Genomic DNA, 18741 nt, shown 5'->3' with positions numbered 1-18741 from the left:
ACAACACGGGCACGAGCAAAGCAGGTATCTACTGCCACGCCCGAGTCGCGCCTCCGTTGATTCAGCACGGAAATAGTCTCTGTCAGGAGGATTAAACGGTAATGTTTTAAATATAACAATACGAGGAACTCAAACTAGCTTAAACTGCCTACACGACATTTTTGCATGGTGGGGAATTATGTTATTTTCATGAGCTGCATTCTAAAACTACAAGTTGTGACATTTTATATTAACATCCCATATTCCTTTACGAAAATTAACCATGTTTTTTTGTGGTGTATTGTTTGTTTACGACTGGGAAAACCATAGTTTTACTACAGCAACCATACTTATTTTGTGGTAACCATTTAAGTTACCAGAGTAACCATGTTTTTTTAACTGTAGTAAAGCCATGTTTTTTTGGGGGGGGGATGTGTTAGCTAAGCTAACATAAACTTACAATAAGCAAAATATTTTTACAGTAGCTAATATCTTTCAGTAGATACACAATTGTTCATGTAAGTTCAAAGTGTAGGCTATAATAACTTATGTTAACAGATGCACCAACCTTAAATGTATTGTTATGTTGAAATCAACATTAACTTAGATTAATATATGCTGTAGAAGTACCAATGCAGTTGGACATTAGAATTGCAATGAAATATGCTGTATGCATAGTTCCTCGTAGCGAGTTACCTGATACCTCCTTGTTGAAGGTGCTGGTCCACAAGATTTCCATTAAAAGCTGGAGAACCAGTTTAGCTCATAACGGGCTTAAACAGTGGTAAAGCAAGACATGGTGACGTCAGCTGGAAAATTCTGTTTGTGTGAACAATATACCTCAGATATTGAGTGACAACTACATTTTTGTAATAAGGCCAAAATTCATCATATTCTTATATATTGTCGCTGTCCTTCCAAAACCTTGGATGTCCAAATTCGCTGTTTTTGAGGAAATGTAAAAAGCACTGAACTTTTTAAATGATTACTGTGTTGTCAAAGTTGACAAGCACTTTTTGATACCTTTTATTGGTTAGATATTTGCAAAACCCAGTGACAAACATAAAGGGTGACTGATAATAATGATTTACGGCAAAAAATAAAAATCACAGAGATACGAGTTGTTAGAAGGACAGCAGCGACATTAGAGTTTATTTCAATATTTTATTAGATATGTTTAGTGGAGCACAACATCATGATGAACTTTGAAATGCATCTTTGTTGTTTTGAAATATTCTGTACGCAAATCATTTCAACCCAGTCTCAAGGCAGTTCGTGACATAATCACTAAATTTAAAATCAATTAATTTGTGTTCATGGACACGAATTCCTCTTTTTTTGTGTGCCAGTCAGCACAATTTTTTTTCGTGCACTCAGCACGACTTTCGATACACATGCCACGTGTGTATGTTTATAACCTGATACCAGATGAAGTCGTATGTTTAACAAGATGGCTAGCTACCCCTTACCCCACTCAAACCCTAAAATCACAGGTGCAAAGGCTAATTTCGCTGAAGAGAACACATCTTACCATGTTTTGATTTAAGCCATAATAACTAAAAAAATACAGCTAACTAACACAATGCTTCAAATGTGGAAATGCACTGCGTGATATCACTGCTCCTGCCATGTTACGGCAGCAAACTTCCTTGATTACTACACCGGAATGGGAGTATAGTTAATCATATCGGCCTAGAAAATCGCAACTTTTCATTTTCCGCCGGTCTTAGCACACGATATTACTACAGAAGAGTCCAGTTTTAAATAGGAAAAATATCGAAACTCTTTGGTCATTTTTGAACGCGGTGCTACTGGTCTAATTGGATTCAATGATCTATAAGTAACACGAAAAAAAATCTTGCTGAGTGACATGAAAAAAAGGGGAAATTTGTGTCCATGAACACGAATTAATAGATTCTACAATTCGTGACATATTGTCATAAATTCCCTTGAGACTGTGTTGATCATTTAAACATTTTATAGATTCTACAGTAAATATTTTAAAAACATAGTTGGTGTTACTGTTAAAACAAGATTTGTAAGCATTATTTTGTCGGGCGTGTCGAAATGAGTATTTAAGTAGAGCACCTGGGGTTGTCACAAACAGCCTAGAGACTGGTTACCTAGAGCACACAGAAGTCCCCTGACAGGGGCTACATGTTCCACTGATTTTCATGGGCTAATTATATGAGTGTGTGGCTTTCTAAACAAACATAAGGCTCCACACAGCGAGATTATTTAAACAACATTCTGTAATTTCATTCATATCATGTAGATTCAAGAAAATAGCATGATGCTTGATTGAAAAGCTGCACAAAGATTCTTACTTTCCTATTGTGTACAAGAAAAAAACTAATGAAAGAAAAGGGAAGGATTTCATTCTGTTATACAAAGAGCCCAGATGATGTCACTGCAGACTTAGGAAACACAGCACAAGTTTTTCTCTGCGCACAACTGTTGAAAAGAATCTCAAATCAAACCAGGTGACAAAAGTTTCCTCCTTTCTGAGCTGTTATTTTTAGACTCTGAAGTCTAAAATAACACATATCGGGTGAAATAGGATTTTTGTTTTGCTCCTGGAAAACTTCAGTTTGTCGTGTTGTCTTTTCCACCCTGACGGGATTATTCATGATCATAAAGAACAGCAAATTCTCTGATTAAAAAAGAAATAACTTGGATTGGACTATCATGATCATGATTTAATAATCCAACAAATCTAGAATAGAAAGGCCATCACAGCCCTTCTCCTTAATCTATTGCTTTTGTCAAATCAATCACGAGATAACAACTGCCTCAAGCAATAGGCCTTTCATTTGATTTATTCCTTCCTTCTACAACAACAACAACAAAATCCCCTTGGTACTGAGTTGTGTATAGGTTTGTCCACAACATACTTTTTCCCATCAACAGAAGATGCACATCGAGAAAGAAGAAATGTCAAATTATTCAAATTATAGTGAAACACACAGAAAGAAAGAGAGCAGGAACAATATTTCAATCGCACTATTTTCATTTGTCTGCGCATGTTTTATTTTCAAGTTGGTTTTTTTTGAGTATGTGCGTTGCACTAATTACCATGATCAGTCAAAACAGCACTACTCCTGCGCACAGCCTCCCACACTAACTCTGAAAAACAATTCATACAGCCACACAGAGAGACGCTGACATGCAACTGCAATTTTATATCAGGATAGTAAACATCATAACATACTGTAACATGAACGGAGCAGAACGGGTAGTAAGAGGTTATTAGTATGTGAAATGACAAATACTAGTTCACCTAAAAATGAAAATTCTGTCATAATTATCTCTTTTGTCACAGGTCTCTCTTTCTCTCTACTGTGGAACAGAAGTGAGATGTTAAGATGAATGTTAATGACTAACAGCCACAGCCCATATTCACTTTCACTATAGTTTTCACTTTTGTCTGTGCGCTTGTGTTTCAAATTCATAGACAAAAAAGTTATAGGTTCGAAACAACATGAATGTATGTAAATGTTGACAGAATTTTCATTTATCTCTTTAACATCACTAATCACACTAACCAAGTTATATTCGTTTTAATTACAATAAATAAATATTAAGTCTGAGTGTTTATGTCATCCACGGCAACTTTGAAATATGTGATGTGGTGTATAACATTACTGAATATGCTGAGGAGATACTTTGAAATTTGCTTTCACATTTTAACTCCACTTATATCTCTCCATATTGTAATCTACACGAGAGAAATACATAAAATAATAAACTATTTACAGATTCTCCTCACAGAGTAACATCAGGGATTTCTTCAAAGTTGCAGTTAAGACATGAAATGGGTTGGCATAGCAACTGTGTTAGAGGAACTGACAAATTATAAGCATGAGTTTTATACAAAATAATATAATTTCTATTGAGATCAGCCTGCCCTGAAAAAGTTCTGACCTCTGCAGACTTACCAGTATTTTTTAGCAATCTCAGTCATGATACATTTAAAAATTGCTCCATTAAAATGTTTAACTTTATAAAAAGGATTTTATATTTAATTAACAATTATTCGTTGAGCTGCCATATACATTTTATTGGAAATGAAACATTTTGGATTTTGACGCATAACTCTGAGAACTCTCAAACCTTTCTGTCTCACTAATGACAAAAGCTGTCTAATTTTATTGTCATTTTAATAGGCCTATGGTTTTTAATTAATAGCAATAATACTTTAATCTTTTATAATTTCTCTCTGAAAATTAACTCTCTGCAAATATTTTTACTTGACATTTAACAAATTTCTTAAAATAATTTAAAAAGTAATTACAGGTGCATTTAACAATGTTGTTGGTGTTAAGACCATAAAATATGTATTTTGTACTTTGATGTATTTAGGGGTCAGATTCAACATTTTTCATAAAAATGCCCTTTTAATAACTACTTTATATCTGCATAATAAAAAGACATAACAAACTGCTTTATTTAATAAAAGGGTGAATGTTTCTAAAACTGAATCCAAACATGAACCTGATGCAGGTAGATGGCGCTCTTGAGAAAGGCTATAGGCCTGTACTAACTAGATTAAAGTTTTAAAGCCATACACGTTTGCATTTCAATAAGAGAACTGTGCACTTATGCTGATTCAACAGTTGAAATACTGTATACTGTTTGTTACAAAGACTTGTTTAAAGCCACAATATGGAATATTAGGACCGCTAGATGGCGCACTTTCGAAACAACAACAAAAGGTGAAGCTAAATGACGTTATGTAGGAGAGTGCAATTATGGGACATGTTGTTTTCACCATCCACAGGCGTATGGAGATCGCCCATCATGTTCAGGGACGAGGTAATGATAAAATTGTATTATGTCATCGTAATGAATTAGCTTGCAAGAAATGTGGAATGTAATGCTACGTTAGCCCGTGACTGATATTGGACTTTGTCAATTGATTTGGTAGCGTAATGCTACACAGTTTTACCTGTTTCAAACAGTCATACAGTCGTCGTTTAAAAAGTAAATTTGAAAGAACCCACAGCATTTACAAGTAACGTTACTGTCTACACATTTTTGTGCGACATATACTGTATTTCATAGGGTAACTGCATTCATATTCAAATACAACTATTACAACTAATACAACAACTATTCAAATAATCTGTGCATGAGTATTTCGTGTACGATAACATTTTCTTTGCTTACCTGTCTATTAAAACACATGTGAGAGCGGAGTCTCTGTCGAGTCCAAGTTGGTCGCGAAGCTCTCTCCGTTTAGAAAACGCCACTCTGATATTAATCCTTGTTTTATTTCTTTGTTTGTCCATAAACCTGCTTGCCTCATTTGGCCTACGCTTACGCTTTTTTGGGTTTTCTTTACTTTCCAAAGAGTAATTGTGATCCATAATAACAGAACAACAGATGCTGCGTCCCAGATGCTGTATAACCACTTCCGCATTTGCGTGTTGCCGTGGTTTCTACAACCGGAAACTGAGGGTAGTGCGGAGCACCGGATATTAAGTCACTGATATGACAAGGGACGGGCCATTGTTTTAAATAGGAATTTCTCTGGATTTGCACATTCTTGGGAACATTTGGGAAGTACACAACTGCATGAAATATATCACACTGTGCAAATGATTTTTGGATATTTCATAACAAAATTCTTCCATATTGTGGCTTTAAGTCTTTAGTTTTAAAAGTTTTTTTTAATTAAAGTATAGGCACTCAGGAAGACTCAGTCAAGATATCTGGCCTTCACTACTAATCAGCTTTAGACGGAGCATATTTATGCTTTGAGAGATAAATTCATACCCTATGATTTCTATAACTTAAAATGAAGACAGAAATGACCATCTTTATATATTTTGGCATCTCAGAATAGTTTGTAAACACATCGAAGGTCTCTAGCATTTTCTGTGATTGACTGAAAGGCCAGGCCTATGGAGAGAACCGAAAACAAAGAGAACCAACATGGCATTTATGAAGATCAATACAGCTCTCCGACAGTCAACAGGAAGAACTAACAACTCAAATGTTTCACCAACAAGTTATTTTGTTATGTGCAGGTCAGTGGTATGTTTGTATTCATCTATCTTATGGTGTGGTTTATCATGTAATGTAATAATTTTAACCTGTTAGATCCTACTATACACAACTAAAACACATGCAAACATAAACAGTGGGACATAATATTTCATTCAACAAATGTACATTCTGAACACTCCAAGTCCATATCATTGTTCTGTAACAAATGTTTAAGAAATGTTCATGTTTTTCCATACAATTGGCTGTCATTCTGCTTAATTTTTACAAAAAGTGAAGTATCCCTTTACTTGTTGATGTTTGTATGTGTTTGAATGTTGTCAGATAAATGTTTTCAGTAAATACAAAAACTGTTCAGTAAGAAAAGTTTATTTCCAAATACTCTTTCAACAAGTTGGTTTCTTGCTGTTACATCTTGCTGCCATTTTCTAAAAGGTATTTTGTGTGGTGAATGTTAAAATGGGATATTCTCTTATCTAAATTTGCAACTAAAAGTGTGAACCCAAGAAAAAACATCTAGGCCTAAAATACAGAATTTCACTTTAAATACAAGACCAGAAATAATTCAAACTGAACAAATAACCCATTGAATGGAAAACAAAGGCCACAAGGCACCGTTTTGCCAGCACAAATGTTCCACATTATGTTACAGTTGATTCTCTCATTATCTCTACTTTGTACAAATGGAATCAACACACAAAAAAATTAGAAGACAATGTACAAACTGTTGAAGCTCTCGGTCCACAGAGAAAGGATACAAACAGACAAAAGCTCACCACACAGCCTTGTCAAATGCTAACTGGAAAGTTTTCCTTAATGGCTAAACAAAGACCTTGTGCTTAAACAGAGTACTGACATTCAGTTTATCTCTGTGCTTCATAGTATCTAATGATCAGCTCCATGAGAGTTCTGTGCTTACAAAATGCATCCCATCTACTGTATAAGAGAAACCCAATGTGTCCATGTATCTCAATGTGTTAATCTTATTGGAGTATAAACCAATGGCTGGAGGAACAGGCAAACGAATGAACTGGCTATTGCCACCACACATTGTTCTTCTCAAATGGGCTGTTAGATTCGGGCTATAAAATCATCCTATTAATCCCACAGCACGAGCAATTTTTGTTGTTGTCCCTGTCTCAGCTATTAGGAAGATTTACATAAAATACTTTCCTTGGAATTGATGTTTACACAACCATATTTCAAAATGCTATTACAATGAAAAGATATTATTATCTGTATTTTCAGGGGTTCTTGTGAAGTGAAAGTGACCTATTAGTCATGTAATGTGACCTCTGCAATGTGACCTCTGCATTTAACCCATCCAGAGAGTAGTGAACACACGCACAGCAAGTGGTGAACACAGGTACACCCGGAGCAGTGGGCAGCTATCACTGCAGCGCCCGGGGAGCAAGTGGGGGTAAGGTGCCTTGCTCAAGGTCGTTACCCGCCGGCCCTGAGAATCGAACCGGAAACCTTCTGGTCACGAAATGACCTTCTGTCATACTCAAAAAGAAGATAAATGGAAGTGGCATAAACAAAATGTGAAACAGCATTTGTAGTTTTCACACCTTCTCTGTAACTCTCAGAGTCTATTAAGGAGCATGAACAGGAAACAGATGATGGATCCAAAGTGTTCATAAGTGAAGGGTGAGAGTGAAGTACAGCAGTAACAATGATAGAATGAGAAATAAGACCCTCCATCCTAATGGAAGAATTCTCATTCCCTAGAGGGGCTTGTCAACCAAACTGGTTGAAAAGGAAGACATTTGTAGACTGTGCAATGGAGGTGACTTGCTGATGTGGCACACAGAGGGTGAAATTAATTTATAATCAGCTCAATGACAACAACAGTTCATAAGCAACAGTTCACCCCAAAAATAAAATGTGTGGCATTATTTAATGAGCCCTATGCTTTTCCATACCCGCATGATGTTGGTTTTTCTGTGAGTATAGCATGTACAATTTTGAAGAAGCTTCATGCAGGTTGTTTTAATGACAGCTCATAGTGACCAGACCTGTCAATCTCCAAAAAACACAGGTTTGATGTCATGACTGGTTATAAAACACATGTAGTTCAATGATATCCAACCTGCCCCATAGCTGCCATATTTGATTTGCTCTTAAAATTGGTTTGAAAAGGAAGTGGTCTTTTTTCCTTATTGTGACGTAGCCTACATCCAAGTGAAGCAGCTTCTGGGATAGAAAACTGAAGGATGGGATTCAGTTTTGTCTTATTAATTGGATTGTTGGAAGTCTGGCCATTCGACAGAAAAAAGAAAAATAGCCCTCACACTGAGACATACATCAATGTTTTTTATTAAAGATGAGGGCACATAAAGTAAAAAATGTTGTCCGTGGTAAATCATTTACAAACTACAATAAACTCATAAAAGAATGAGAGAATTAACCATTTTGATTTCATAGTGACTTTAGGCTGTAGCCGAGGTGCAGACTTAAACAACAATTAAAACTTAAATCTGTTTTTTATGCAAAGCTATCAAATGGCATCAGAACACTTGAAATACATAAATCATGACTACATTTATTGTGCCTCTATAGTACTGTTTTTATCTCTTTTGAAGCTTGATCGGTCACTATGAACCATCATAGCATGAAATACTGTAAATGATCTTTGTAAAAAATATCATCATACAGGTTTGGAAAAACATGAGGGTTAGTAAATACAATAATACATTTTAATTTTTTGGTCAACTATCCACCTAACCATCTGATAATAATGTGTCACTACTGTAACTTCTCTCAAAGACATGGCACAGGGCAGACAACACAGAGAACATAATGCACATCATAACAGTAAAATCAGTGATGTTGGGAGAAAACAAGACATTAAAGAACCAGCGTAGTTCAATTGTCACCAATTTGTGAAAGTGAAGAAAAGCTTTCTCGGTGTTCTCAGGTACATAAAAATTACGCTTTCATACAAAAAACCTCACAGGCCTCCTTATTGCGCTGGAAAAAAACAACCACATCTTAATATTACAAAAGTAACTTTACTCCCTCGTTGTGTAATTTCTTTTGGAGCCCAGAGTGTTTTATCAATGAATCCATTTGGCAGTACTTCAGTGGCAGGTGAGCTATACCGCAGTGCTCTCTCACTTTCTCTACCACTCTTTTCTTATTGTTTTTCCTTTTAGTCTTCCGTTGTTTTAAAAGCTGATGCCCTTTTACATCCCTGTGGTGCTGAGGCCCATGGCAGCAGCCTGACCCATACATGGCAGAGTCTGTGCCGCTTTGGGAAAATCATGTGCCATCACACGACCATTCTCACCTCCGCTGCCCATCCTGGTCAGACTGGAACTGAGCATGGCTGCGTCAATGATTTGCTAAGAGAAATACAACACAGAGATGGTCAAACCGAAATGAAGCCCTGACTTCAATGCATAAGTCACCAAACACATTTCATGATGTGAGGTTCACTCCAGTCTGTTTCATTGTAAGGAATTGTGAAAAAAGAAATCAGCCATCAAGTGAAGCAACGATGAGAAAAGTGGCACAGTAACTGGAAGCCCACTCTCTCATGCTGCAGTTTTACATAATGAAACCCTGTAGGCTTGAAACTGGAGCTAATGATGTGGATGTTGGCTTGTGCATCCTTGACGAATAAATGATTTAAATCCAGCACACTTCAGTGGATTGCCGGGGATTATGTTGCTCGGCCTGATGCAGACTAATTGGCCTGCTAGTAACAGCGATTTGTTGCTGTGATACTCTAAATGTGGCTGTTATACCAATGTAACACCTTAACACTTGAAACAACACTTTAAGAACCGAGAAAGTGTCACAGATTTTATGACATGATGAACTATTCGATTTTAAGAGCACTGCACCCGGATGCTGCGTGTTAAGCTTCAAAAACACCCCTCAAACGCTTATCCCTTTAAAGGACTCAGAATGAAAATTATGAGTCACCGCATGGGTTTGTGGGTAATTAAATCTATATAAGTCACCGTATTCTTGTTAATTCTGTAAGCTTTCAAGAGCAATGCTCTCTTGGATTAAAGAGAGATGCACGGTGGGCGGTATGATGTTTACACCCACCCACAATTACCACTTTACTGCCAGCACATGCTCCTGCCAGATCCCAGAGGAAGTGAGGTCAGTATAAGATAGCGGCTTTAAATCATTAAAAGTGCCAAATGAAATGTGGACAGAGCTATTTATTTCACTATGCTCTGGGCTGTTTTTATTGTCGTGTGGTTTTTACGCACCTTCATCCTTTGAGACTCAATTCGGGATTTGTAACAAAACTCAACTAGGGCCACCAGCATGGCCAGCCCCAGCCCACCAATCAGAATGTAGAAAACTCCAGCCACATTACTGAGGCTCAGAGCGCTGGTCTTATCCTGCAGAGCAAAGACGACAGTCAAATACTTGCACTGTGATCTTGCACAGAAATACAAATGTACACAAACACAAAATATCTCTTTCTAAAGCTATCACAATATTCACTGAATACAACATAACAAATAGACTACACCTTCTTCAACAGTGTGTTAATTAACGAAAAGCAGAAAAAAGAATCATTTAAACTATAATATTCATTACGTAATTAAAAATAGTCAGCAACATTTAATGAATGTACAATTAAAACGGCCTAAGTCATGCAAGTTCATGCTTAAGTTGCAAGCTTGGGATAAATTTTACTTATTTAGTCAAATCTGTCCCTGTGGTTTGATTAACAGAATTAAACATGTATAAACCATTTTTGGCTTTGTTTATAAAATGTCTTTATTTAACATGTCTTAAGATTTCTTGTTCAAAAGTTATAAGAGAGACCCTGTGGTCTCTCACTGTCTCTGGTGGAGGAGACATCACTCCAGGGGTTGTTGGAGAAGTGACATGCAACGTCTGCTGACCATACTGAGGCTTCATCCATTGGCATGCACATTGTCTTTGGACAGAGACAAGACAGCACTAAAGGACTCTTAAGGGGAAAAGCAATCCAGTTAGAGGTGGCATTTCATGGCAACGCTTTTCTCTCCAGACTGTCATTTACTCCTGTTTAGAAGGATGGATGTCATTAAGCTTTACTGTCTGTTGCTGTTGTTATGGGGTAAGCAGACACATGTGAAGATAAAATTTGAGTTAAAGGGGAATTTATTTCTAGAAACTTATCAATACATGAGGTTTTCATTTTTGAAACGTTACCTCTGGTCAAAATTAGCTTATATTAAAACTTTTGGCATAGTATTTTATTATTATTATTATTATTATTAACAATACTAATGTTAACAAATAACATTAAGAATAAACATTAATAAATAATGCATATAACAGTAATACATATTGTATATAATAATACACATTACATATAATAAATATTAATAGTGACTATATTAATAATTAAATTATTATTACTTTTAATAATAATACATATTATACATAACAAATATCAAGTTAATGTTATTAATGATAAAGTTAATAATACTAATAAAATTATAATCATTATTACTACTACTAATAATAATAATAATATTTATTTGATTCTCAATATTTTACAATTGCTTAAATCATGGCTCATACAATCAGATTAAAGACTAATTTTTTTTTTAATATTTTCTGAGCCTTTAAAACATTAAATATACATTATTTAAATATTGCAGTTAAGAGAGGGAAAAATATAATTTAGAAAGGCAGCATGCAACACACCAATAGTGAGGCACTAAAGTGAGAATAAAAACCCACATTGCCCATTTCTATAAATATATCACAAGCATCACGTCTATTTTATAATGTGGGAAGTAATAGAGGCCAGACAGCAACGTGATGACAGTGTGCAGAGTGTTTCTGGGAAAATGGCAGATTGGAGACAGAGCGTTGGCTTCGCTTGTGCATTTCAGAGAGAAGAGGACAGGGCCTTCTGTAAAGCGCTAAAGCTGGATCTCTAAGTAAGGGGAAGGACCAATGAGTGAACTGACCTTTCTTGCGGAGTCCTTGCTTCCACATTCCCCCTTATCGTACCACCATTTGTTTTTCAGTTTGTCTAAGACGGCTTGCTCATTGAGTTTCAACACCGCTAGGTTTACGGGGATTCTTAAACCAGGAAAATAACATAAATAACATTACCCATGTTATCTTATGTTATTCAGCATTTAAGCAGACAAACACCTATAATTATGTTTTGATGTGTTTTATAATATATGTCTACAGATAAATAGAAAACAAATACAAAGAACAGCACAGTCACAGAGTTTGAATAGTGCCAAAAGTGATATGCATTAATACTCCATCTAGCTTTGTTGCCTTTCTCCCTACTGCAAGATGTGTATTACTATATCACTTTGGGTAACCGGCAATAGTCGGAAACACTCGGAAATGCATAAATTTGGACTCAATTGTAATTAACGTCAACAATTTAGGTCTTCGATTGCATTGAAAGCACAGACATAAACCTCACGTCTAAGAGCAGGAGGTACAAGGTTGTTTAAAGCAGAGAGGTGCAGTCGAGGTGTTTGTAAGCAGTAGTTGCCGGTTACCCCCCCCAGGGTCGTGGTTACCCGCTGGAGAGCTCATTTTGGGGCTGACCTTGGAATCCCCTCCTCCGCTGCCACACTCTCCCTTGTCGTACCACCATTTGTTTTTCAATTTGTCCAAGAGGCCCTGCTCGTTCAGTTTTAACACTGCCAGGTTTACTGGGTTTCTTGAAACGATAATAAGATAATCGGTGTCAGCATTGGTGATATGATACGGCGAGGCAGAGGCTGTGTCAAATAAAAGTGAGTTGATTCAGTTGCAGAGAAAGTATATAAAAAACATAAAACTGATCTGACTGCGTGCCTGGCTATGCTGGGCTTGTTGAGGTGATATTAGTTGTCTTGTGTTGCGTTAAAGTGTAAAGAAAATGCACTGTGAGCAAATTATGAGAGATTTGACCAGGAAAGACACGGATGGTGGATGAGGAAAGAGGGCGAATAAGCGATGCTGTAAATTTTTAACTATTTGTCACCGACTGGCCTTTGGCCTGTGTAAGAGGATTCCCAGATTAAGTTAACATTACTCTAGATTAGCTCCATGTAATGTATTCCATTCCATATTTTGGGGAATTCCAGGGCTGGCGTCAAACCCAGAGCATTTGTATTAAGCCCCGTCCTCATCTGTGTGCCGGTGTCTTTCTCTGTAAAACCTCAGGCTTCTTTCTGTACCCCTGAGAAGAGGGATGAAAGAGGCCTGTGTGCTTATGGATGACTAAAACAAAGCCAAACTTCATCCATGAACATTAATCTGAAATCTACAGGGTACACAAGACAACAATGATGTCACAAATAATAAGGGAAGAACATCTCAGACAGAACACAATAATGGGCGATACGTGATTTTGAGGAAAAGCTGGTAAAATTACATTTGATCTATACTTTCAGGAACTCTGACGTTCTTCTTTTCAGAGACTGGTCTGTTTGCTGATAGAGAAGGTTGTTATTGTTTGTACTTAACAATTGCCTTAAAATATCATACTTTGCAATAGCCAGAATATTCTTTATATGCATCTGGGTCATTGTTAAATGAACATGGATAACTTTGTGTGGTGCACCTGCAGGATTTAATCTTTGGGTGTGCATGGAAACATGGCCACACCCATTTACCTGTAGAACAGTGTTCTACACATACAGTACAGGTGTTTAACTTAATAAAAAGTTTCCTAGTTTTGTATCAGAGTTTCAGGAGGTTAGGTGCATATCAAATTGATCCATCACTTCTCATCCATCTCCGATGTTTCCTAAACCGTATTGAATACTATACAAGTTTTAATATCATACAATGCTTGCTGTCAGAATTATTCACAACGATGTGTTCTTTGAGAAGTTCTAAGTGTTGTGAATTATTGTTAATATGGTGAGATGCACAGAAAAATGTAACATGAAAATCATGGTATTCACAAATTAAAGAAATTAGTTCAGCCAAAGATGGCATTTCAAACTCTTTTTCTTTTTGCGGAAGCAAATATCTGCTCTTTCATATATAATAATACAAAAGGAAAGGGAAATGGGCCGGGTCTGTCAAGTATACAATGACAAATGTGCTATTGAAGCAATTGATATGTATACTGTTTATAAATCTTAATTATCATGTCTGTTCACAGTATTTAAATAATAAAAAAAAGAGTAATTTTAGCTATCATATGACTTTAAAAAGACTACAAATATAGCGCACACGTCATGCTTTTTTGTCATTTCTGAACTTTACAGACCCTGTCTTTATTTACTTTCATTATATAAAAAAGTAACCTTTTGTGTTCCATGCAAGAGAGAAAGTTAATGGGTTTGGAACAACATCTTTAAAAATCTTTAATTTAGAAAATGTATATAATATATCAAAATCTATACTAGTTTTGGGTGAACTATCCCTTTGACATCAAAACAGATGAGTTGAAAATATCAGACGTAACAAATTAAAATAGCTTTGATGAGGGTTGATGTGCAGAACATACACACAGACAGTTTCAATAAACATAAAAAAAGAGAGATTACAGAGAAGATTTATCTTTACAAACTCCTACTGACCTGTGAGGCAAAGATAAAAGTTAAACAAGTCCAGATTTTAATATGTTAAATTCAATTACTCACTTGATGATCATTAATTAAAAATATAAAATGTAATTTCAAAATTACTCTGGAGTTTTACATCCCTCACATTTCTCCAATGTAAACTCTCATACTTTTAAAAAAGAATTGTAATAATTGTCAGAAAAGTGCATTTGTTTGTTCAGGAGGCTCAGGTTTACCTCAGGGCGGATCCTTTGGGTGTGGCTACTCCATAGCCCTTAGAATCCAGGTTCCCTCCCACTTTCATTGTGTCACACGGTTTGCGTTGCTCAATGTACTCGTTCATAGTGGACTCCAGAAGATAAGCATACTTCCCTTTAGACTTTCTCACCCGTATGACACCTTCATCTGTTGTCTTCAAAAATACAGAGGGCTCTGCTGACTTCATGTAGGACCACATCTTCTCAAACACAGCGATCTTTGATCTCTGTGGATATAATGATATTTATTATTGTTAAATGTTTTTCCATGTTAGTTGAGCTATGGGCATGGCTTAGGGATAGTCAGGACGATTAACCATTTTTGATCTCTGCTACTTCCTTCTCTGATTTCTAAAGTGCTACCTTACCCTGAAGAACTCTTTGGTGGATCCTCCATCCAAAGTCCCGTAGGCAATCTCTGTTTGCTTCGCCAGGTCCTCTGCGCTCTCGATGGGTGACACCATCCTCTCCACTGTGAGGAATGCAGCCAGGTTGGCTGTGTAGGAGGAGATGATAATCAGAGTGAAGAACCACCACACACCTCCAACTATACGACCAGAGAGAGACCTGAAAGAAGTACAGCAATAAAGCAGGTGGTTAACACTCTGAAAAACTGCAGTCAGACTCATAATAAATTGTCTCTTTTTAACATGATGTACGCTTCTGGCACTGCTGGAAGTTACATCTACTACTAATGCGTTTACCTAATTTGGCAGTAAATTTTCAAAATAGTTTCATTTAGTTATGTGTGATGAGCGATATAGAAAATGAACGGATAACAAATAGTGCAATAACATCATCATCGAAAGTCATTTTAATGATGCGCACAGCTTGCTCATAAAATTCAGGCATGCCTGCCTAAACCTGTACGACAAAAATGATTTTAAAATGAAAGCAGAAAAACTTTTTCTACACTTTTATAAAACTTTGCTCTATAACCCTTGTTAGCTCTTTTTCAATGAGATCTGAGCAGGTTTGATCTTTCACGTTATGCATATCGTCTTGGTGTCCTCAAACATTGAAAACCTTTTTATTCATTCACTGATGCCTCTGAGTTCAATGAAGCTCTCAAATTTAATCAAAGATCCCATTCTGCCAAGTTTGCACTAAAGTTTCTGCATGCTCTACTTTCCAATAAATGCTGCGTCGCTACAGCCTCCCACACTTTCACACTTTCAAGGGAAATATATTCTCCTCATAGCTTCCAATGATATTATCAGTAAAATGAAAGGGGCCAATAAACCATTCAGAATTGTAAAAGGTAAGCAAAATGTCTCATTGAAGAGTTGAAACAACGAGTGTGTTGATAATAATCTATAACAGAATTTAGATTTCATAATAAAAGTTTTTAGTATTATATAGTATTATGGAAAAAATTCAACAAGGTCAAGCATGCTTGTTTAAAAAACAAACTTACAAAAAGCAACCCATAGCCATCCCACTGCCTGGTTTCCATTCCATTAATGAAAGCATTATATTTTGACAAGCAGATCATAATCACCACGATCGACCTATTTTCAAATGCAAGAGCCATGGAAATCAGATGAGGATAGAAACTGCCTATTCAACCCCCTCAATCCCCCCATACAATGAAAGCATTACTGGAACAGAAAAAATACAGGGTGGGGGCGATGCAGCATCCCATCAGAAACAACAACACCAGCCAAAAGAAGAGGAAAACGCTTTCTACCTTTGGTGTTTACAGCAGCAGGATCTGTTTATTTCAAATCCTGTTGCTAAAACTGTGTCTCTCTCCTTCTGTTACAGCTTATCTTTCTTTGACTGTCTCAGTCTTCCTTTTCTCCCTCTTGTCTTTCTTCTGACTCAGCTGTTAGGAGCGAGATATACAGTCGACAGAAGGAGTTTGGGATCTGAGTACACCTTTATAAACTTCAGGCAGTATTTAATCACTGCAAACAGATTTATCAATACAAAATTGATATTCGTATCTCTGAGGTGCCTTAAAGTGTACGAAATTTAGCGGCATCTAGCGGTGAGGTTGTGAATTGCAACCAACGGCTCACTCCACCCCTCCCTTTTGAAGCACTACGGTGGCTGACACATCACTAAGATGTCATCACATTTTCACTTCTTTGCCAAAGAAATGCGCTCGGTAGAGCAGTTTGTGCGTTTACAGCTACTGTAGAAACAACATGATGAATACCATGTAAGGGAACCAGCGGTATATGTAGATAGAAATAGCTCATTCTAAGGTAATACAAACATAACGCTTCATTATGTAAGGTCTTTAAACCCCTCTGAAGACATAGTGATGTATATTATATTGCATTTCTGTCAAAAGATCCTCCAAAAAATTACACACTGGACCTTTAACATAAAGTGGCAATCGTGATTAAATACAGTATAGTTATATACCCAATAATATAAGTCAATATGATAGAGTGCTGTGATTGATCAAGTTTTTCAGTTTTTGTCTTTTATGGTTTATTACATTCTGACAGCAACAAAAAATAAAAAGGACATTTTCACTTTGAGAGGTCAAGAAAGACCTGGAAACTCTTACACAATGCATGTAAGCATCTGAATGCACATAACTCACACATTTGAAGGCTGCCCAGCAGATTTATTCCCCTAATGAATAAACCAAGATGAATCATCAAACTAATCCGCAGAATATGGGTCACTCCTAAACTCCAAGCAAAAGTAAGTTTCTCACAATGCACAAGGATCCTTTCAAACATACTTGATCAAATCTCCACGGAGACAACTCTTTGCGACAAAAATAAAAGTCTTCTTGTTATTTCATATTGTAGTGCTGCAAAACGTCTGTTCTGTTATAGCCCTTCCGATGGGAGCTGTTGGGAACGTTGTGACATGCTGAACATCGTTTCCCACTCTGGAGTCACAGTTCCATTAAACGATGCAGAACATTTCTGTGCACTGGAGATGGCAAGGTCACCTCCACTGTGCGAAAGGCCCGATCGAGAGCCCCCTGGAGGCTTCTTTGCATGTGTGTTTGTATTGTGAGATTACATTGATGTCATTGTGACCCAAATGCGACGTGTGTGACCTGCTAGTGTCATTGTGTATGGAAGTGTTTTTTTAACCGGACAAGTATTTTTATACAGGGACAAGGGAATCTGTTTAAAGCTGAAGTGACATTTTGAAGCCCGGGGGTGGTGGGGGGCACCACGGCGCAGGGGTTGAACTGTCATACCCGCTGTAGGCCTGATGGTCTGACCCCCCATTCACACACACACAAATACGAACGCACGCACATGCGCACACACACACACAGATCCTAAAGCGCTCTCTGATAATTCTTCAGCAGGTGTGAACAGACAGATCAGTGGCCTGCGGGCCAATTAACTCATTTTAAAATTCCACCGGCCTTTTCCGATGGCTTTTCCAGAAGTCACATCCATGTCGTCTTTTCTGCTGACCTCTTGATACCATGAGATTAAGCAGAGGTTATTCTCAGGGCACTGGGTTTTGCTATCAACTTGTTAAGTCGTTTATAAACCCCTATTTATTCATATCACACGCGAAACTTTTATAAACTCACAGACCGGTGTACCCAAACAGTCTCACGGAATCTCAGAAAATCTGTATTTTAATAAATTGAGCCGCTGTCTGGACATTTGGGATTTCAAAATCCTAAAGGTTAGATTTTGATAGTTTTAAAACATCGCTGTGTATCACCTTTTTTGTTGTCTGCCTATGGCATCTGATAGGGCGTTTGGACCCAGAAACAGTATATGACCCTCCATATATGGTGATGTGTGATGTCAGGTTTAACAAGCAGATTGAAAACTATGACATCTCTGTATAAAGTCATATAGTCTTAAAGGTGCAGTGTCATTTCTGCACCATTGCTGAAATCATTTCTCACCACTCATTTTGTCCCACCCCCATATACATGTATTATTTACCCAAAGTGACTTGAGAGACCCTTTAAATCTAAATTAGCTGTTTGTTGGTCAAAAACAGGTAGTCCCACACCAAACTCATGCCTTTTTTAAAGGTGT

General features: G+C 36.9%; 1 protein-coding gene across 6 annotated transcripts in view; it reads right to left on the bottom strand.

Annotated features, from left to right (window-relative positions):
- Positions 1–8291: 8291 nt before the first annotated feature.
- gria1b (glutamate receptor, ionotropic, AMPA 1b) overlaps positions 8292–18741 on the bottom strand; it is a 49593-nt gene continuing 39143 nt past the window's right edge. For 2 of the 6 annotated variants that reach the window (XM_057360157.1, XM_057360155.1), the window contains exons 12-16: positions 15121–15319; positions 14732–14979; positions 12538–12652; positions 10221–10355; positions 8292–9335 (exon numbers count right to left, since the gene is read on the bottom strand). In XM_057360157.1, the coding sequence (XP_057216140.1) occupies positions 9177–9335; positions 10221–10355; positions 12538–12652; positions 14732–14979; positions 15121–15319 (856 nt within the window). In that variant the 3' untranslated portion in view covers positions 8292–9176. Of the gene's footprint in view, positions 9336–10220; positions 10356–11510; positions 12046–12537; positions 12653–14731; positions 14980–15120; positions 15320–18741 lie in introns of those variants that run through there. The other 4 variants (XM_057360156.1, XR_008964920.1, XM_057360159.1 and 1 more) reach the window with 4 other exon arrangements.

Source organism: Triplophysa rosa, linkage group LG19 (genome assembly GCF_024868665.1).
Source record: "Triplophysa rosa linkage group LG19, Trosa_1v2, whole genome shotgun sequence".
Classification (NCBI taxonomy): domain Eukaryota; kingdom Metazoa; phylum Chordata; class Actinopteri; order Cypriniformes; family Nemacheilidae; genus Triplophysa; species Triplophysa rosa.
The sequence above is the reverse complement of the archived record's forward strand: the minus strand, read 5'-3'. Positions and strand labels throughout refer to the sequence as shown.